At 50.9% G+C, this 21,626-nt stretch overlaps 2 protein-coding genes across 2 annotated transcripts in view; both read left to right on the top strand.

The window, feature by feature from the left end:
* The first annotated feature begins 410 nt into the window (after positions 1-410).
* On the top strand, positions 411-11,551 carry Unc119b (unc-119 lipid binding chaperone B). Its single transcript, XM_028765518.1, has 5 exons — positions 411-674; positions 4,220-4,333; positions 6,820-6,925; positions 7,056-7,228; positions 8,707-11,551. The coding sequence occupies exons 1-5, from the start codon at positions 431-433 to the stop codon at positions 8,817-8,819; spliced, it is 750 nt and encodes a 249-aa protein (XP_028621351.1). The 5' UTR covers positions 411-430; the 3' UTR covers positions 8,820-11,551.
* A 3,207-nt stretch (positions 11,552-14,758) lies between these two features.
* Acads (acyl-CoA dehydrogenase short chain) overlaps positions 14,759-21,626 on the top strand; it is a 9,960-nt gene continuing 3,092 nt past the window's right edge. The window contains exons 1-2 of the mRNA XM_028765424.1: positions 14,759-14,874; positions 16,311-16,474. Coding sequence (XP_028621257.1) covers positions 14,829-14,874; positions 16,311-16,474 — 210 coding nt within the window. The 5' untranslated portion in view covers positions 14,759-14,828. The remainder of the gene's footprint in view (positions 14,875-16,310; positions 16,475-21,626) is intronic.

Raw genomic sequence — 21,626 nt, 5'->3', positions numbered from 1 at the left:
TTAATTTTTATTTTACTTTCTTTCTTTTTTTTTTTTTTTTTTTTGTTTCTCGAGACAGGGTTTCTCTGTGTAGCCCTAGCTGTCCTGGAACTCACTGTGTAGACCAGGCTGGCCTCGAACTCAGAAATCCACCTGCCTCTGCCTCCCAAGTCCTGGGATTAAAGGCGTGTGCCACCAATGCCCGGCTTTATTTTACTTTTTAAGAATGTATTTTAAATATCAAGAGTGTCTGGAGTGTGAAGATCCTCGGGTCTCTCAGCCTAACCCTATCTCAAAGTTGGCCTGGGAGGCGGCTCCCCCAAGGGTCCCGCCCCCAGGCGCCCGGGCTCCGCCTCCAGGAGCTCAGGCCCCGCCCCTAGGCTGCTGGGCTCCGCCCCCGCTCTCCATAGTTACGGCGCCCTGAGGTGGCGGCCATCTTGGCGGTGGAGCGATGAGCGGGTCGAACCCGAATGCTGCGACCGCGGGGTCGCAGGCTGGGCCCGGCGGGCTGGTGGCTGGCAAGGAGGAGAAGAAGAAGGCGGGCGGCGGCGTCCTGAACCGACTCAAGGCGCGGCGTCAGGGCACCCCCCACACGTCCGACGACGGCACCGGGGCCGTGGTCACGGAGCAGGAGCTGCTGGCACTGGACACGATCCGCCCTGAGCACGTCCTACGCCTCAACCGGGTCACCGAGAGTGAGTGGCGGGCGGGCCGCGCCCTCCCCGGGCACCGGGCCTGCGAGTCCTTGGCGGGCTGGGCCGGGTGGTGGCGCCGGGGTCTGTCTGCTCAGGCCGTGCTTCTGACGGCCCGGTTCCCAGAGCCGGCGAGCAAGGCTTCGAGAGTCCGAGCGTATCCGGGCCTGGGCCTGCCCTGCTCGCCCGCGACCCCAGCCCTTAGCCAGGTCCCTGTCCGTCCTGCCGATCCACCTACCCCCATCTTCCGCAGCCCCCTGCTCCGGAGCCCCTACCTGCCGACTCCGCCTTTCCCTCTGCTCTCGCTCCTGACAGCCCCTCCCCCGCTCGACCTTGCTCTGGTCCCCTCTCCCGGGTCGGGGACCCCTTTGTGTACAGGTAGCTTGTGCTTCCCTCAGACACGTGGCTGTTGCATTTCTTGCGGACTTAAACTGCACCACACTTTAAAAAAAGAAAAAAAAGTTTAAAAGTTTGAGCGTTTTGTATAAGTTGGCCCTGGGATCTTGCTCTCGAAATCTGAATTTTTCTTTGTCAGGGTTTCAGAAGTACGATTTTTTTTTTTCTTTTTACACGAGAAGTCACCTTTCCTGTCTTTCTGCCGGGGTAAGGAATGGTGGGAAGAGAGATACGTCTGTTCCCTGATGATCTCTGTCTTTTGGAAGCTGCCCAGTCCAGTCCCGACCTGACTCCCTTTCCCCCAGGAGTTTGCAGTCACCTGGTTAGCCTTGGCTTGTCCTCCTCACCTCCCTGCCCTGGAGACTTCTAACCCCGCTTCCCTGAAGGATACCAGAGTGTCCGCAGGATTGCTTCACCCGGCCCCGGGGCTGTGAGGTCTAGTTCAGGTTGTTCATAGCAGCTCCCGGGGACTTGGAAATGAAGTTTGAGGGAAAGTGTCTATTAACTGGTTCCGCCTGTGCAGGAGGAAACCTCCATCTCCTAAAATAGTTTTAATTTGATTTTCGATGTTTGGTGACCCAGTTTCCCAACACTGTTTGGGTTGGGACTCTCTTTCGACTGCCCGAAAACAACTTAAGATAGTTACGCTCTTGCGGTCCCAGAACAGTGAAAAGCCGATTGAGTTCTCGGTTTTCACAGGGTGGATTTGAAAGTACAGAAATGGTTAGCACCTGGCCACTAACATCCTGTGAGCCTCACTACTGAGTTAGCACTGTCAGATGCCAGGCCCTACAGACATGCTAAGGGCACCCAGGTCTCCCCGGAACACTTGAGAGTGATGTCCCTGCCCATCTCTGCAAGTCCTTAGAGAAAGCCACAGCCAGAGTGTAGTGGCCTTTGGATTTTATCTCTCTCAAGTTCTTCTGTTCTACAAGTTGTTTACCAAACACATCCCACAGACATAGAACCTCTGCCACACGCTTTTGGGGTACAGTAGCTCTCCAGTTTGCCATCTCACCCGAGTCCAACCTGCTTGTAGAACACGAAACAGCTAACACAAAGGACCATGCTAAGCCAGTGCCCAGCGGCTGGAGGAGACTGTGGGAGCCAGCCCACAAGGCAGCGGCATCTCTGTGACCTGGTTTTGACTAGCTCCTTGGGTTGTTGTAGGGGCTGCTTTGGCCTAACAGTCTCCCTGGCCTTGCTAATGGATGCATGCTTTTGTACAGCAAACCAAGAATGGGTTTAACCTTTTAAGTGGTTGAAGTGGATGGTAAAGTCTTGTTACACGTGACTGTTCGACTTGGCTTCCGTGGGCACCGACAGTTCCGTCTGCTCATTTGTTTACTTCCTGTCCGTAGACCTCTGGATACAGTGAGAGCTGAGTACTTCTGTCATACGCTGCACAGCTGCAGAGTCTGAGTTATTTGTAACCTGGCCTTTCCTAGAAAAGCTTGATCTGTTTTTTTGATACAGTTGGCAAACAACCCCTATATTACTTCTTAGTATGCATTAAATATTTTTTTAAAATTTCAGGCTGGAGACATGGTTCAGTGGTTAAGAGCACTGGCTGCTCTTCCAGAGGACCCAGGTTCACTTCCCAGAACTTCCATCAGCAGCTCCAGCTCTCTGTAGGTCCAGTTCCAGGGAGTCCAACCCCTCAGATAGACACACATGAGCAAAACACCATTGCAGATGAGATGAAAATGAACAAGCTTAAGGAAAAAACTAAAAACAAAAAAACTATGCTAGGCAGAGATTGTGTACACCTTTAATCCCAGCACTCAGGAGGCAGAGGCAGGCAGCGCTCTGTGAGTTCGAGGCCAGCCTGGTCTGACAGTCAGGGCTATACAGAGAAACCTTGTCTTCAACAATAACAACAACAATAACAAATATTCTTTGACAATTTCATACATATATAGTGTATCTCTAAACTTCTTTCTCTGTCCTCTCCCCTTTTCTTTTTTGAACTTCCTAATTTTGATAATACAAGAGGATGTTTGGGCCTGGGGAGATGGCTTAATGGTTAAGAGCACTGGCTGCTCTCCCAGAGGACCTGGGTTCCGTTCTCAGCATCCACGTGGTGGTTTACAACCACGTCTGAGGGGGTGCAGCATCCTCTTCAGGCCTCCTTGCAGACAGTGTACCCATGTGATACAGGCAAAACATGCACCATGCACGTTGTGGTGCTTTGAATAAGAGTCCCCGCCGGGTGGTGGTGGCGCTCACCTTTAATCCCAGCACTTGGGAGGCAGAGGCAGATGGATTTCTGAGTTCGAGGCCAGCCTGGTCTACAGAGTGAGTTCCAGAACAGCCAGGGCTACACAGAGAAACCCTGTCTCGAAAAACCAAAAAGCAAGCAAACAAACAAACAAACAAAAACCAGTGTTTTGGTTGGTTTCACCAGACCATGAGGACTGTGTTTAAGGTCGCAGTCTTAGGAAGGGAAGGACCGCTGCTCTAGCTCCGTGTGCTGTCATGATGGCAGACTAGCCCTCTGAAACTGTAAACCCCCCCACCCCACCCCCACCCCCATTCAATGCTTTCCTAAGAGTTGCCTTGGTCATGGCGCATCTTCACAGCAATAGAACAGTGACTAAGACTTACATAAAATAAAAAGTAATGTTAAATACATTTTAAAGAAAGTATTTGGGCCTTGAGAGATGGCTTACTTGTTGAGAGCACTGGCTGCTCTTTCAGGGGACTTGGGTTTAGTGCCAGCACCAAAAGGCATCTTTTTTTGTTTGTTTGTTTTTTTCGAGACAAGGTTTCTCTGTGTAGTCCTGGCTGTCCTGGAACTCACTCTGTAGACCAGGCTGGCCTCGAACTCAGAAATCCACCTGCCTCTGCCTCCCAAGTACTGGGATTAAAGGTGTGCGCCACCACCACCCGGCACCAAAAGGCATCTTACAACCAAACCGTAACTATGACAGAGGATCCGAGCCCCTGTTCTGACCTCTTCCACCATTGCACAGATGTGCTGCTTCCATGCAGGCAAAACACCCATACATATAAAGTAAATACACCTTAAAAACGAGAGGAGGTTTGGGAACATTTCCAGTGAATTGCATAGAAGACATATTTGCTTTAAAACCAGCAGATGAACTGGATGGTAACTTGGAAGATTGATACCATTGGTCTCTCCTTTTCAGATTATTTGTGTAAACCTGAGGACAATGTCTACAGCATTGACTTTACCCGGTTCAAAATCCGAGATCTGGAGACGGGTACAGTGCTCTTTGAGATTGCCAAGCCTTGCCCCTCAGGTAGGCCTGGGTATGGCGGCCATGGCCCAGGAAGGAACGGTCTCTGGGAAGCCCAGTGCTTGTGGCCCAGCACATCTGTTTCTGGGACGCCACTGTGCTCCACTTCTGTGACTGTTTCTTCCACTTCCTGTCAGATTGCCTGCCAGTTGCACACCAATTTATAGCTTTGTTAAAAGGCTGATGTGTATGTGTGTGTGTGTAAGTGTGTGCTTGTGTGTGCCAGGATGAACAGGTGGAGGCCAGAGGACAATTTTTGTGGAGTCAGTTCTCTGTTTGCATATCTGTGGGGGGTCCAGGGAGTGTGTGGCAGGCACCTCTGTGCACCGAGCTAGCTCACTGGCCAGGTTTTGTTTTTTAGGACGGGTTCTTATGTAGTATGTTGGCCCAGAACTTGCTATGTAGCTGAGGGTACCCTTGAGCTCCCAGCATGCACCCTTCCACTGTGTGCTAGGGTTACAGGCACGAGTCACCACAGCCAGCGTAGAAAGTTGACATTTCTTGGGTTGTGACACTGTCTAGGGTCTTCAGTGAGTTGCCTTATGGAATCTTGTGTGTGGTTCAGCCACATTTTACTGAGAGGACCCTGGGACCCAGAATTCCCTTGTGACCCTCCCCTAAGACCCTTCACGCTGTCTACAGTGGCACACTGAGCCCTGCTGCAGCTGGGCTGTACGGAGGAAGGCCTGCCCAGAGTCCTTGCAGCGGTGAGAGGCAGCTCCCCCAGCCTCTTGTTTGTCTGTGAGCAGTGCTTTCTGTTTCTTACCAAACCCCGTTTTAATGTGTTTTCTTTCTCTTTTTTGTTTTGTTTGTTTCCAAAGATTTAAAAAAAACATGTGTGTGCCCCATCTGAGTGGGGTTTGTGCACGTGAGTGCAATGCCTCCAGTGGCCAGAAGAGGGCGTGAGGGCGTTGGATTCCCTCAGCTGCCTGACAGGTGCTGGGAACTGGACTTGAGTCCTCTGTAAGATCAGTAAATGCTCTTAACTGCTGAGCCAGCTCTCCAGCCCCGTGACCTGCCTCCCCCCCATTATTCTTAAGTGTACAACAGACTCCATGAGAACATTTCTGTGACTGTAGGTGACAAAAGATGAGCCTGGGACTCAGTGGTCGTCCCCCTGAGGTGCAAGGAGAGCTGATCCTTTTACTTCCCTCTGCTTTCTTTTCTCGTTTTGAGACAGTCACATGTAGCTAGAGCTAGCCTCAAATTTGCTGTTTAAATGGAGGTGACCTTGAGTGCTCCCTGCACAGACTGTGCTGGTTTTTTTTAATTTCTATTGTTACTGTGTATGTGAGTTTGGGCTGCATGCGTGTGAACGCATGCGTGTGAACATGTGTGCTAGGGCAGAAACGAGGTCAGCACAGCTTGAGGGCATTGGTTCTCTCCACCATGTGGGTCATGGGGACGGGGCTCAGGTCTTGTACCTCTTCTGGCTTAGCCATCTTGTGGGGTCCCTCAACTTGGATTTCTATAATTTTTTAATTTTTATTTTATGTGAATTGGTGTTTCCCCTGCATGTATGTCTGAGTGCGGGTGTTGAATCTCCTGGAGCTGGAGTTATAGGGAGTTGTGAGCTGCCATGTGGGTGCTGGGAATTGAACTCAGTTCCTTACCCTATAGGAAGAAGCCCCAAACCAGGGCAGTACCTCAGTGCCCAGGGCATCACAGGCAGAGATGCTGGATGCTCAGGCAACCATGTGCTCAGACGGGTAGAAGATCCCCCTCCACCTTCGTATTATGACCATTACAGATCTTTCATGTGGAATCAGCAGTAGGCTAGACCAGAGGACTGGCACTGACCATGTGCCAGTCCACATGCCTGTTCCCTCCCGTCTTTCCAGGCAGTCAGAGGACTGGGCCTGGAGTGGCTTGCAGTAGACAGTAGGCCTTGTGTCTGTAGGTCAGTCAGTGTCTTTATCTGAAATCAGACAGTGCTCCCAGGATGCACCTTCCACTTCTGGACCTCTGTGACCTTACCGTCCTGCATAGAGGTTAGCGCTCTGGTCCAGTCAGTGCGGACCTAGTGTCTATGATCAGAGTCACGTCAGAGCTTCTGTCCAGCTGTGTCTTCTTAGTCCACCCGAGGACGTGCCGCCCACTGCCCCAGAGCCTATACAGCAAGCAGCATAATGTTTTAAGAACAGACTTTGGTCTGGACCTGTGTTCAGAACTTTGCTCAATTCTTTAACTGTTGGGAACTTTGGGTATGACTTAGCAGTTTTGACCTGAAGTGTTGGCATCTGTGAAATCAGAAGAAGTGGCTCCTCCCTACAGGGCTGCTGTGAGCCTGTTACGGCCTGGTGCACAGCATGTGCCCAGGAAGCAGGGCTGGAGAGTTGTAACTAGTGTGTCTGTCAGTGTGCTGTGTGCACTTGTGTGTGCGTGTCTGTCACTCTGTGGTGTGCTGCGTGCACGTGTGTGTGCGTGTAAATCTTCGCTGTGCTGCGTGCACGCGTGTGTGCTCACAGCTCTGCTCTGTGTTCTTTCAGACCAGGACGCAGAGGAGGAGAGTGTCGACGTGGATATCAGCGTGGGCCGATTCGTTCGCTATCAGTTCACACCGGCGTTCCTCCGCCTCCGGACCGTCGGTGCCACGTGAGTGCTATGATTTTTCTGAGGGCAGCACATTCCACTTGCTCAGGGAAGAATGTGCTCTGTGGGGCTGAGGCTGGCTGTGGAGGACTGAGGAGGAAATGAAGTAAGTCTCACAGAGATTCTCCTACAGGGTAGAGTTCACCGTGGGTGACAGGCCGGTGACAGGTTTCAGAATGATTGAACGGCACTACTTCCGGGAGCGGCTGCTGAAGACCTTTGACTTCGATTTCGGCTTCTGCATCCCTAGCAGCAGAAACACGTGTGAGCACATCTATGAGTTCCCACAGCTCTCCGAGGACGTCAGTACGTACCCCGCCCTCCCTCCCTCTCACCTACCTTCCCACCACCCACCTGGTCCAGTGGCCCCATTCTGCACAAGACACAAGTGTGGCTCGCTGTGTGTCAGGCCATGTGACCTCAGACTCTGCCTCTGCGAACTAAGGAGAAGTTAGTGAGCACCCCCCTGGAGTCAGCACCCCAGGCCTCGTCGGTAAGGCCTGTCACTGGTGCTCAGAGCTCCACTGCATCCTGCTTACTTCCGGGCGGACACGTTCTGACCCTGACCTGTGTTCCCTAAATCTCGTCCCTAGCAATTGCACACTCTGGAATGGGCGCTCCACGCTCATGACAACCAGACCCAGGTGGAAAACCTGTGAGCGGGCAGGGCTTCCTCACAGTATCTCAGTCTGGTTTTGAGCTCACCTGGATTTGCAGATACTTGCAAGATTAGATCATCTGGTGAAACCAAACTGTGCAAAGGGTGTGGAGTTGAGTCTGAGTGTAAACCCAATTGCTGTGGCCTGGCTGAGCTCAGAGAACGTCACATTGCCACACTTTGACACCTGGGATGCCTTTCCCCGGGGATGGGAGATGGAACGTGGTTCTTAAATCAGAACCAAGGGGAGGCAACTGTCATTGTATTTACCTTCTTCCATTGTGAAAGAGCTCAAGGAGAGGGCTTAGACAGACAGACAGGCAAAGGGCCTCTGTCTGGATCTGCAGGTGAACACCAGAGCCCTCTCTAGAGAGCAGCTTCCCCTCTGTTCCTCTGACTGGTACCTGGGGTTCTTTTGGGTGCAGGCCCTTGGATGGAGCAGTAGGAGGATGGAGACGTGAGGAAGAGCATGGTTCTCCCAGACGACCTGGGTTCCATTTCCAGTGCATATGCCGTGGCTCCTCACAGGGCTGTCACTGCGCTTCCGGGCCTCTGAGAGTGCAGCACACACGCGCTACACCGGTGTCTATAGGCAGGCAAAGAAACCTGTACACAGAAGTGATTTTTTTTTTTTAATTAAAAAAACAAAAAACCAAGTGAGTTGGTTATGGTGGTGTCCCTCTTCAACCCTTGGGAAGCAGAGGCAGACAAATCTCTGTGAATTCAAAGCCAGCTAGAGTGGTCCAGTGAGATCCTTTCTCCACAAACAAGACAACCCACAGAAGTGGGTACAGAGGGGCATGCTGCTCTGGTTTTTACTGGAATGTCCAGAGGTGGCAGCAGGCCAGAAGCCAGGGCTCACTCGCTGGGCTAGCCAGGAGCGTGGGGCAAGGAAGTGGCTGTGAATGGGGAGAGGTTTGTCTCCTAGGATACCAGCACAGAGATCAGTTGATTGCATCCTCGTATAGAACTGGACGTCACAGTCCATCTGGAGCTGTCCGGTCTCCCTGGCTTCTTCTGTTCTGCCCTTGTTGTCTGGGCAGAGCAGACTCAAACTTTACAAAGCGCCGCTGAGTTTCTTGTGCCCAGCCGTGGGCAGACTCACATGGTGTGCTCTCCCCTGCAGTCCGCCTGATGATTGAGAACCCCTACGAGACGCGCTCCGACAGCTTCTACTTTGTCGACAACAAACTGATCATGCATAACAAGGCGGATTATGCCTACAACGGAGGCCAGTAACCGATAACCGGTAACCGCAGCAGCAGAGCGGCGGACGGGAGGCGCTCTGCTGCCACCACGAGGCACACAGCGGGAACTGCAGCTGCTGCGGTCAGCACCCACCTTGACCCTGGTCCAGGAAGCTGCAGCTGGGCGGCCATGTTCTGTGCTCCAAGGAGGTGTCAGCCAGCAGTTTCTCTTCCCAGTGTTTGTTCCCTGCCCCTAGTTCACAGAGGTGTGATAGAGAAGTAAAAGGTTAGGGTAAGGTTCCCTTCCCGGGGGGTCCAGATAAAAGCTTATTTGTGTGTAGTCTTAGCTGTGCACTGCTTATCCTGAGTCAGAAGGCTTGAGCTGAGCTGGGAGCAGCTCTCTTCTCCCTCGTCCCATGTCGTTGGTTGGCACAGTCTGTCCTTGCCTATGCAGTTAGGCAAACTGGAAGAAACTTGAAGAGAGACCTGGGCAGGTCAGAGCCCGGGCTAAGGCACTGGGAGGTGGCACCAGAGTCACAGACAAGCTTCTGAGGAGGCTTCTTACCTGCCTTTGAGAAGCCACAGCCAGGCTTAGAGGAGACCAGTGTCAGCCTGATGGTGCCTTCTGTTCTTGCTCTGTTCCTCTGGCCGTGACTTTTTAACATGTCCTGCTGTGGCCCTTGTCAGTGTGGTTCACAGTTCATGGCGTCTCTCGAGTTCAGTGCTGGCTGGTTGTGCTTTGCGCTCCTTACTCTCAGATGTCTTTGGGGGGATCTTTACGATGTCAGTGTTTAGTGCCCAGGATGCCGATAGATCTCTAAGAGGACCGGTGGACTGGCTCCCGGGCTGATGTCGGGGAGGCACAGCTGGGGCTTTAGAGAGAGCTCACTGTGTACAGTGAGCCTGGAAGAGAGGCTCTGGGCAGGGATTTGGCTCGAGAGCAGAGTCTCACGGTTAGGAATGTCCTCCCATCTGTTTACCTTTCTGCTAAAGTCATTCCTAGAACCTTCTGCCACATGGTCTGAGGAATGCGTGTTCTGATTCTGCCTTCAAACTGCTGCATGTGTGAGTGTTTGGGAAGGGCAGCATAGGCTGAGGTTGCCCGTCAGAGTGCTGCACTTGTGGGCCTCACGCGTCCTCAGATCCCCACTGACTGACTCCTGCTCCTCTGGCTCCCTAGGTTGTCCCTGTAGGCAGCTCGAGGACTCTGTGGCTGGGTGTCCCTGCGGGCGGCTCAAGGACTCTGTGGCTGGGGTCTGTTTGGCACTGAATGAAGGGCAGGTGTGCGTAAGACGTCCCTGAGGCACCGCCTCACCTGCAATGCCACCTGTGACAGGTGAGACCTGAGACCAGGGCCCCAGAGTACTTGAGAGAAAGGACATACTTTGGTCAGTGTCGCTCTGTCGGCTTCTAGAGCATTAGTGGCCTTGGGTTTGGACCCATGCTCTAAATCTGGCCAGCACCTAGATTATTCTTCCTGCTGCACGGGATTTACCCGCTGAGCTAGGGGAGCCCAGGTGCCCTCTAGTGGGCACCTCCTGACCATTCCGGCGGATCTCAGACCTGGGGTCCACTCCAAATCCAGGTGCCTTAGGTGTGCCTCGGCCCCATGTGCTGCTGGGAGCTGCGGGGCCGTTGTTTTCCCTCCCCTGCAGACAGACGTGAGCAGTCTCTGCATTTTCTCATGGGGCTCCTCTCATGAGAGTTCCATGTTCTTGACAAGCTTCCTAGTCTTTGCTCTCTTACATAGTCTGAGGATGGATTTTGGTACCCAATATTTAGGTAAATATTACTGAGGATGTGCTTCCTGGAGCTACGTGGCCTTTGCTCAGTGGAGCACAGCCTGGGCTGTACTGTTTCCTGCTTTTGCTTGGAGAGCCCGGGAGAATGGAGGAGCCGGCACGCTGGCTTGAGAAGGGCTGGATCCCGTTCCCACCAGCCTGTTCTCAGTGAGAGCCCACTGAGGCCGGGTGCCCGCATACTGGTGGGATGGAACAGTCTTCTTTAGCTTCTGAAAGGCCAGTGGTCCATGTCTGGCTGCTTAGGGAAATTCCAGCTTTCGTGCCTGACTTGAGTAAACTGGAAATCATACTTTGTAAATAACTGAACCAGCAGAAGCCGCGTCAGAAGTTAGACTGTCCAGGAACACCATTGGCGACAGTGGCTTCCTGTGATTCACTGAAAGAGAGAATTAGTGCTGGAGGTCTGTGTGCCCCATGCCCAGATCAGTAATCTGAGCAGGTGGCAGCCCCGGGGACCTGGTCCCCATTGGGCAGAGCCCTTCCTGGTGTGAGGTGGGTTCTGCATGATCTCCATCCTGGCCCCATGCCTTGAGGCTGAGCCGCCCTTCTAAACCATAAATGTCGGAGGGAAGACGGCCAGTGACTGGGCTGACACCAGCTGTTGTCAGATTAGCTCAGTGCTGTCTCAGCCTTCCGAAGCTTCTCCAGCTCTGGGCATCGGAGTGCCAGTTCCGAGGGGCAGCAGGTTGTCACGTCTGGGATGGGCCATAGACTCAGATTCTGCAGATAGCCACATTCCGTGTCCAGAGCATCATAGCCACAGGAAGTCTGGAGGAGGTGGGCTCACCTTTGTTTCCTAAAGGATCATGTGGTGATGTCACTGAGTTGTGAAAGTCTATTTTCCCTGTAAATCTATTTTTCACAGAATATAAGAAACATCTCTGTCCTTAAAATCCTCATTCCAAAACAAATCAGGTGATTCTATTTGTATGAGATATTATTTTACCACAAGAGACAGTAATAAAGATTTTTCACAATATGCTCCCTCTGTCTTGCTTCCTGATTGGGCCTTTGGGGGCTGGGGGGGGGGGGAGGTCCCAGTCCCTTTGCTCGGCTGTTGCATTTTTGTTGACTTGGGTGTCACTGGTTTCTAATTGGGGAATAGAATTGAGAGTCACCAGTTTCTTTTTAAGGTTTTTCTGTTGTAGGTTTTACTCGGGGACTTCGAGTTAAACATTTATGGGATGGAGGGAGGGAGGGCTCTGTAAGAGCACTGCCGGCTCTTCCCGTGGACCTGGGTTCTGTTCCCAGCAGCATATATGCCACTGCCTCAGCCTTACAGGCAGGCTTACCAGTGTGTGCGATAACACAATGACCTCACTTCTTGGTACATTTCTGAGCTGAGCATGATGTCAACATGCCTTTACTTTAGTGCTTGGGAGGCAGAGGCAGGCCAGTCTCTGAAGCCAGCCTGGTTTACTATTCTAGGATAGATAGCCAAGGCCACATAGTGAGAGTTTGTTTCACAAAAACAAAAACAAGCCAGGCAGCAGTGGTGCCTTGTAATTGTAATTCTTGTGGGAGGGTGGGGAGTTCTTTCACCTCCTCAGCTTCTGAATAACTGCAGGACATTCCTATGCCTAGGCTAGCCCGTGTTAGCTCCCCAATAAAGACACACCTGGTGTTTTTATTAATAAGCTGCAGGCCTAAACTGGGCAGATATCTATTCTTTTATTTTTTTTTTAAAGATTTATTTTATTTATGTGAGTACACTGTCGCTGTCTTCAGACATACAGCAGAAGAGGGCATCAGATCCCATTACGGACAGTTGTGAGCCATCATGTGGTTGTTGGGAATTGAACTCAGGACCTCTGGAAGAGTAGTCAATGCTCTTAACCGCTGAGCCATCTCTCCAGCCCCTTCTGTTTGTACTTTCTAATTGTGACTGAACTTGTAACCCTGGACATGTAATGAAAAAAGTCAAACACATAATCTATACTTGTTGGGTAATTATTAGTCGGTCTTTGTTCTGTGAAACCTGTTCAAATAAAGAGGCAACCTGATTGTCTGTCAGTCAGTCAGAGCTTAGACACTACTCTGACCACCTCCTCTAAGGATTCTTTCTTAATATCTCAGGCCACCATGTCAGAGGCTACAGAAGGCCCCAGGCAGGTTCTGGGGATAGAACTCAGGTCATCAGACTTGGCAGCAAGTGTTTTTGCTCACTAAGCCACCTTGCAGGCCCATAATTTATTTCCTCCCTTTTTATTTTTGAACACTTCAAAAATATGAGTTTCAGTGGTGGCACCTGCCTGTAATCCCCTCACTGAAGAGGCAAAGGCAATCTGATCTCTATGAGTTCAAGGCTTGTCTAGTCTTTAATGGCAAGTTCCAGGCCAGCCAGGCCCTGTGAGCCACCTAGCCTGGCCATCTATTGTTTTTTGTTTTGTTTTGCTTTTTCGAGACAGGGTTTCTCTGTGTAGCCTTGGCTGTCTCCAAACTCACTCTGTAGACCAGGCTGGACTCAAACTCAGAAATCCAGTCGCATCTACTTCCAGGTCTGGGATTAAAGGCATGCACCATCACACCCTGGCTGGTGTCTAATTTTTTGAAACAGGTTTTTCTTACTGAACCGGGAACTCACTGATTCCTTTAGAGTGGATGTCAGTGAGCTCCCAGAATCCTCCTGTCTTTGCACTCCCCATCCGATGCAGCGCTGCAAATGGATTCTGGGGTTCCAGACTCAGGTCACGCCAGCATGTAAAGCGATTTACCCACTACACCGCCTCTCAGGCTCCAGTGTCTCTCTTTCCTCTTCCATCCAGTTCTGGAGACCAGGAAGATGGCCGGATGACCACACAGTACTGGGCAATGAGTCATTTAACACATTATCTGAAAGCCTTTTTTTTTTTTTTTCTTTAAGGCAGTTCCAGACTTTGGGGGTCTGGGAGGAAAGGATGAATGAGAACATTTACAGTCTAAACTGTCACACCTTTGCCTCAGTTTATTGTTTTCTAGGCAGTGGCGGCTGTGAGACTTTCAGCGCACAGGTCAGTGGGACCCATGTAAACCAGGAGGGCACGAAGGGCAGACCCTGTGAGCCAATGACGCAGACAGTCCCTGGGACAGAGCGCTGAGAGTGCTAGGACTCAACCCTTGGCGTTAGTGGGCAGAACCCCTACTCCCAGCAGGGCTCTGCGCCTCCACTAAGAGGTGCTGAGACAGTATCTCTTTCACTTTCACCTCTTAGGACAGGGATATTTAGTATTTCCCTAAATACTGAGCCCTCCAGCCCTTTTTGAATCCAGACTAGTAGGAGAGATGAATGGTGAAAAAAAAAAAATCCTGGCCAGGCAGTGGTGGCGCACGCCTTTAATCCCAGCACTTGGGAGGCAGAGGCAGGTGGATTTCTGAGTTCGAGGCCAGCCTGGTCTACAGAGTGAGTTCCAGGACAGCCAGGGCTACACAGAGAGACCCTGTCTCAAAAAAACAAAAAAAAAAAAAAAATCCTGGGTGAAGTGTAAATAAAAGGCTGGATGTAAAAACCTATGGGCTAGGAATGGTAGCGGGACGTCCAGGCAAGGACCAAAGCTGCCTGCCTTGTGTGGTCCGAACAAAGATGGTCAGGGAGCCAGGGATTACGCTGTCACCATGCAGAAGTGGGTGGGCAGGCGAAGGTACTAGGTCTTTTCTTCTCTCCCTAAAACTGAACCCAGTGCCTTATGTCTGCTAGGCAGGGGCTCTACGGCTGAGCTATACTCCCCACGTCCTCTTTAAACTTTTATTTTGAAGTAAGATACCGCGAGGTTGCCCAAGCTGGCCTTGAACTTACTCTGCAATACAGGGAGACTTTGAACCTGCAATCCTCCTGCCTCAGGCTCAGGAGTCGCTAGAATTACAGGTTTGGACTCTGTGTGTGTGTGCGCGCGTGTGTTCGTTCGCGGACCGAGGATTTTAAACCGAGGACGACTGCTTGTTTCCTTTTATTTTCACGCCTCTGCGTTGTCAGCAGCCTCGCTAGAGACGAAGGCAGGAGAAGGAGCGAGCGGACAAACTCCGCAGTCTCCGGATCCGCAGAAGTTAACTTCCTGCGAACGCGAGCGGCCACGACCCTAGCTCGCTAGCCTGTCTCAGGCCCCGCCCCTGCGGCCAGATGGGCGTGGCTTAGGCTGGGGGCCCTGCCCCTCCTCTCAGGGCGGTGGGCGTGGCACATGCACTTCGTCGGCCCCGCCCCTGCAGCCGAGTGGGCGTGGCCCAGGCCCTGCCCCTGCCGTCCGGAACTCCAGAGCTGCTGCAGGAGGTCCCGGAGATCAGTGCCCATGGCCGCCGCGTTGCTCTCCCGGGCCGGTGGCCCCGTCTGCAGAGGTGAGTGCGCGCCCGGAGCCACAGGGCCGGTCACAGGGCGGAGATCCCGGCCGCGGGTCCTGCTGAGGCCCCGGGCGACGAGCGGCTGCGCGCGGCCTTTGCCCTAGTTGAGTAGCCTCTGGCCAGTGTAAGGCCCAGGCTCTGCAGGAATCCGGGCTCCTGCTCGGCTCCCTTCCTGTGGGACCCTCATCGCCAGCTCTCCTTTTCACGACCCCATCCACACCCCTAACCCCATTTCAGCCCCGGTTGAGGTTCTGGGTGAGTTGATCCTCCATGGCGGGGGCCCTGGCATTGAACTCCGACCTGTGACCTTGGAAGTGACGCTCAACCTCTCTGCATCAAGTGGTCCAAGTGTGAACTGTTTCCATCCTCAGAGCTGTATTAAAATCACAGGATGCAGAGTGGTTGGCCTCTAACGCGTGTTTCCATAATGCGCGCAGTTATTTTTAATAGCGTTTTGTCTCGTCTGAGCAGCCCTGACACTATGGCCAACGCTTCCTTTGGCGAACCCAGGTCCACATTAACAAATAGGACAGTGTTAAATCAGCCATTAATACTTCTTTAATCCTTCCACTCCCGGGACCTGAGGGCTGTTTCTTGTCCACATTTATAGAACTCCAGACCCAGTGCAACTTAAAACCCATTTCCGAGGTGTTGTAAACGGGATTATATTGAGGATTGGAGTGTTTAGCGAACAGTTAAGCATTCAGTTAGCCTGGGCTTTTTTGTAACAGCCCTGTTGACATTGTATCAATAAAGTTATTTTTTTCCCTTTGAGACCTGAGTTGGGGGCAGGGAGAGGTGCTCTTTTTTTTTTTTGGTTTTTCGAGACAGGGTTTCTCTGTGTAGCCCTGGCTGTCCTGGAACTCACTCTGTAGACCAGGCTGGCCTTGAACTCAGAAATCCGCCTGCCTCTGCCTTCCAAGTGCTGGGATTAAAGGCGTGCGCCACCACTGCCCATCTATTTTTTTTTTCTTAAAAGTTTACTTTTATTTTACGTGTATGAGTGTTTTGCCTGGATGTGTGCCTGCACAGAGGCCAGAAGAGTGTGTTGGAGCCCCTGAAACTTTAGTTACAAACAATTGTAAGCCACCCTGTTGATGGTGGGAACTGTACCTAGTTCCTCTGAAAGAGCAGCAAGTGCTCTTAAGTGCTGAGCCATCACTCCAGACCCCGGGATGAATGAAGCCTTGACATATTTCGTAGGCTAGCCTGAACTTGTAGACTAGCTTGAACTCGAGGCTCAAATTGTCCTCTAACTCAGTGTTTGTTGTTCTTACAGAAAACCTGAGTTCAGATCCCAGCCTCCATGTTGGGCAGCTCACAATCCCCTAGAACTTCAGGTCCAGGGGATCTGACGCCCTCTTCTTAAAGAAATAAATGAGTCTTAAGCTCTTTCATGATGTCATTCCCTAACTCGGAGCCTTTTCTGATAGCTCTCCATGTTCGGGACTGGCGAAGGTTACATACGGTTTACCAGTCTGTAGAACTGCCTGAGACACATCAGATGTTGCGCCAGACATGCCGTGACTTTGCTGAGAAGGAGCTGGTCCCCATTGCAGCCCAGCTGGACAAAGAGCATCTCTTCCCCAAGGCTCAGGTGAGAGGGGCAGCCTCCGTGGCTCACAGTGGCCAGTGGCGGCCGCCAGAGGCACCACGACCTCGGATAGGAGGCTCAGAACCTGCTCTGAACGTTTGCTTTGTTTAGAGTCTGGCCCCTAGGCAAGATTTGCAAACTTTTTAAAAAAGATGTATTTATTAGTTTTGTGTGTGTGTGTATGTGCCTGTTTGTTTGTATGTGTATTATGTGGATGTCTGGCCTGTCAAGGCCAGAAGAGACTATCATATGTCCCGAAATGAGTTACAAGCAGTTATGGGCCACCATATGAGTGCTAGGAAGTGAACCCTGGTCCCCTGTGAGTGCTCTTAACCTCTGAGCAATCTCTCCAGCCCCCATTTTGTTTTCTTGAGACAGGCTCTCAGTATACAGCCCTGACTGAGCTGGAATTTTTGCTGTGTAGATCAGACTGGCCTCAGACGCTCAGAATTCTCCCTGTCGTTGCCTCTTGTGGCTGATAAAGGCGCATCCCGCCACGCCTGTCACGACGGACCTCTTAATACCGAGGTCATTTTTGTAAACTGTTATCATTATCCTGTGTGTATATGTGTGATACTCATGCAGACTGTGCTACGGGCTAGGATTTTGTGTCTTCGTTGCCCTTTAATTCCGTTCTGTACCTGGAGGTTTAGAACGCTATCCAGTAACCGAGAAGTAAGCAGACCGTATCCTCAGTTAAGAGACACAAACACTGACCAGTAACCGTGTGACTCAGTAGCCACCGAGCAAGCACCTAGCTCAGGCGGCAGACTAGACTGTCAGAGATGCTGCCTCATGGTCCCTTCCCAAGCGGCTCACGATCTCCTCCTGCTGTATGCACTTCTGCCCCAAGTGCAGGCGCGTCATACTCAGTGCGTGACCAGCAATCCCATCCCAGAGACACGTCTGACAAGATTGGGTGCCTGTGTTCACCCACAGACATGCAAGAAGCATTCTGATAAACTTTCCCTTTTAACTGGGGAACTGGGGAAAGTGTATTCGTAGGAGGAATGCAGTTACTAAAAGCAAAGAGCTGGGTGTGGTGGCACGTGCTCTCCAGGTGGATCTCTGTGAGTTCTGGGCCAGCCAGGGGTACAAAAAAACACCCTGCCTGGAAAACAAACAAAAGGTGACAAGAATTTAGATGGTAAAGCATGATGTATTCCCGAGGTCGAGGCAGGAAGATCCCAAGTTCAAAGTCAGCCTGAGCTACATAGTGAGGTAAAAAAACAGTCAAAAGCCCTACAAAATTCCCAAATCAATAAAAGCAAAGCCATAATAATCATGACAACAACCCTCACTGCTGACGTTTGTGCACTCCAAGGGGGCTTAACAGCACCCTAGAGTTCATCATAATCTCAAATTTCTGCTGAGGAAACCAAGGCCAAACGTGACATTCTGTGAGATGGAATTCTCAGAAACAGACTTCCGAGCCACCTCCGCAGGACCCAAAGCTTAGACACTCCTGAGCTTCCGCTGAGGAATGGTTCTTATGCTCGAAGGATCCTAATAGCTGACCTACAGAAGGGCCCAGGGACGGCCACTAAGAGGAGTGTGAGCCAGACTCCGAGAGAAGGCTGGCACCAATGTCTGCCGTTTGGATGTTTCACAACCAAACTGGACTTCAATCTTTTTACACCTAAACTAACAAAGGGAAGAAAGAAATGTGTTTACAGCACCAGCGTTTATAGCCGCCTTCAGAGCCCTTAACCTTGAATTGGTCATTTTCTTTGGGGTAGAGGTAGCGCTTGGTTTTACAGTCCTGGGCCCTCAGGGGCCTGACACTCTCAGCTCCTTCTCAATGATGGAAAAAAATGTTTTAATATAGTTTTTTATAAACTTAAAAAACATATTTGTATGCCTATGGGTGTTACATGGGCATACATGTCTGGACACCATGTGCATGTTTGGTGCCCAAGGAGCCAGAAGAGGGCTCTCCCAGAGACTGGGGTTACAGATGGTTGTGAGGGGAACCCGGATCCCCTGAGAGAGCAGCGGTGCTCTAACCGCTGAGCCATCTTTCCAGCTCCTTTCATGGACTTTTATTTTAATCTATTTCTTTTGCAGTGCAGGGTATGGTAGTCCATGTCTGTGATCCTAGCACTTGGGGGTAGAGGCAGGAGGATCAGATGTTCCTAAGTAAATAAATAATCAATCAGGTGGCTGGAGAGTAAGAGGCCATGAGTCTGGGAACTGGGGTGTGTGAGAGGATCAGGTGGGGGAGGCAAGAGAGAAATGGGGTACAGTGCTCATATATGGAACTAAAAAATGAAATAAATGATTTTTTTTTTAAAAAAAGAAGGGTGAATGTAGCTCACCTGGTAGTGTTGGCACGCACCGACCCCAGCTTTGAGTATGAACACCCCATAAGCTGAGAGCTGTGGCACGCAGCCTCGCTGATAAGGAGAACGCCACACTCAGGATTCTTCTGACAGCAGTTTATTGTTACAGCTCTTTTAGATGGCAGTGAGGCGAGGGACACCAAGCCCTCAAAAACTTGTGGCTTTAAAAAAAAAAAAAAAAAACAAAAAAAAAACTTGTGGCTTATATAGAGCCTTAGGAGACGTGCCGCACACTCATTGGCTCTTATGATATCGCCAAATTAGCATACTGGTTTTCGCGTCTTGCGCAGGCGCACATTCAAGCAAGGCTCTCAAGAAGAACCAGGAAGCAGGAAACCGGCACCATGTTGCAATGGCGAACGCGGCTCCTAACAACTCCCCCTTTTTTATTAAATTGCTGCAACAATTTTCCAACTGTTATTTCGCCGATCAAGCCCACCGTTCTAGCAGTAAGGCGTTCAAGGCAGTTAAACAGTATTGAGACCCTCCACACTTATCTCCCGTGCAATGGGAACCCGAGCCCTGGGAAGTGTGGAGGACTACCACTCGGGATTCCTGGTGCAATGGGAACACGAGCCCTCAGGGTATCCCATTGAATGATAGTGTCTCATTGTTTAAGCATATTCAACCAAGCTTGAGGGGATGTTCCCTGCTCTAAGGCAAGCAGTGCTTGAGTGATAAGTACTTTATCTCTACGATGTTGTTTTTTAAACTTGCAGAGCAAGCAGAGTGTGATCAGCACTCCCCCAAAGATCATACAGCCAAACATTCCTACCCCCACCCACTCCTTAAAAAAGGAGAAGGCGGACGTGAGCCAGGAAGTGAAGTCTTCAACATCAATCGGGTTTATTCTGGTCCCATTCAAAACAGCAATCGTGAGCAGGAGTTCTTCTTGTAGCTCCTCAGCCTGTTGTGACCAATTTCCTTGCAAAAAATTAAATAATTTAGTACTTTCTGTAAAAGACTCATTGTTATATTTCAAGGGTGTGATACACATGTGTTTAGTATGACTTACACAGCTTACTTGAAGAATATCAGCAGTTTCTTCCATTTTGGTTTGTAATAGATCTATTCGCTGATTAGCAAGCAGTATCCCAGAAATCAAATGGCTATTCATTTTATGCTGTTTTACCATAGCATCTGCCGAGGCATTCACTATATTATTTATTGTTTCTGCTGCTTGAACTTGATTGGCTAGGGCAATACCCGCAGTCACCGCTGCAGCAGCTGACACTGCAACGGCCGTCACAATGGCCGCCGTGATGCCAAAATCTCTCTTTTCTCTAATTAAGGAGATTATTGGAAATTTATCGGGATCGGCATCCACCGGTATAGGGACAAAGGTCGGAACCCGCACCAGCAGTGCTAAAGATGCAGACCCATTCCAGCATTCTGTCAACTGGCAGGTGACATTCGCACAATCTAATATGCTGCTTTTATTTTTAAATTCTGCTAAAATAAAAGCAAGGCTCTCAAGAAGAACCAGGAAGCAGGAAACTGGCGCCATGTTGCAATGGCGAACGCAGCTCCTAACAGAGAGCAGTAAGCAGTGTCTGCCTATAATCCCAGCACGCAGGAAGTAGAGGCAAGAGGATCAGAAATTTAAGGTCATAGCAAACTCCGGGCCAGACTGGGCTACATGAAACCCTGCCTTAAAAGGAAATTTATTTTTGAGAGACTTTAATACATCTTGACCTCATTTCTCCCCCATCTCCTCCCTTTGACCCCTCATATTTCTCCCAACAAAGTCACCGTTCAGGTCCCAGTACACATGTGGCGCCTGACAACCCTCTGTAACTCTCTGGTTCTAGAGGACCTGGCGCCCTCTTCTGGCCTCCATGGGCACTGCACACACATGGTGCACAGACACACATGCAGATGAAACACTCAAAAGCACAAAATAAAAATAAAGGAAAAAATTTAAGTATATGGAGGGCACACATTGGGTGTCATTGTCTAGAGCTCCTGTGCGTTCTGTAGCTGCAGGGGATCATGGGACCAGCCTCCCAGGGACACTGAAGGGTGACTAAAAAGATCTAATGGTAGTGACCGTTCTATCATCCCTTGCCTCAGATCCTCGGAGGCCGCTGGCTTAGGTCATTCTCCCGAAGTCAGGTGGGCCCTGCTGTGGTCCACACGTCTCTGGACATCGGGCAGAGAGGTAAAAGGATCCACTGCATCCTCAGGGGCCGAGCTGGGTGATGGAAGAAGCTGGTTAAGATTCTCTCTGTTCAGCTCAGTCCCACCCACTCACACCCCTTAGCACTCCCACCTTAACCGTTGCTATTTCTGTGACTGTCCTTCCATAGAAACCCCAAGTGCTTGTCACAGCTTGTCACGGATTCTTTCACTCCTGGCCCTGAGTATACAACAGTAAGAGGAAAAGACAAAAGCTCACAAGGTGTCTGTCCTCTTGGGGACAAAAAAAAAAAAAAGACAGTAGTCAAATGAGCAAGTTAATAGACTAGGGATTCCAGCTGTGGAAGTGCGGGGTGGGGTTGGGGGGTGTCAGCAGATGTAAGAAGGAGGTGGAGAGGAGGATAGAACCGCCCTCGGAGATTAATTCTGACAGAGAAAACAGCGAGATGGCACACTCAAAGATCCTGTGGTGTGAGTGTGTGCAGGACTGAAGAATAGCCAGGGTAGCAGAAAGCTTTCTGCTTCTTACCTCCAGCTTCCCCGAAGGGTTCCCTCTACCTGTTCCCTGCTGCAGCTGTGGGCCGAGATGCAGGCATTGTCAAGTGTGGACGCTGCAGGGCTGAAGTGGATGGTGCTGCATGCTCGTCTCAGCTAGAGAAGTGTGACTGGTGTGA

The sequence above is a fragment of the Grammomys surdaster genome, unplaced genomic scaffold (genome assembly GCF_004785775.1).
Source record: "Grammomys surdaster isolate TR1022 unplaced genomic scaffold, NIH_TR_1.0 164, whole genome shotgun sequence".
Classification (NCBI taxonomy): Eukaryota; Metazoa; Chordata; class Mammalia; order Rodentia; family Muridae; genus Grammomys; species Grammomys surdaster.
Note: the sequence above shows the minus strand (reverse complement) of the source record. Positions and strands in the feature narration are given on the sequence as shown.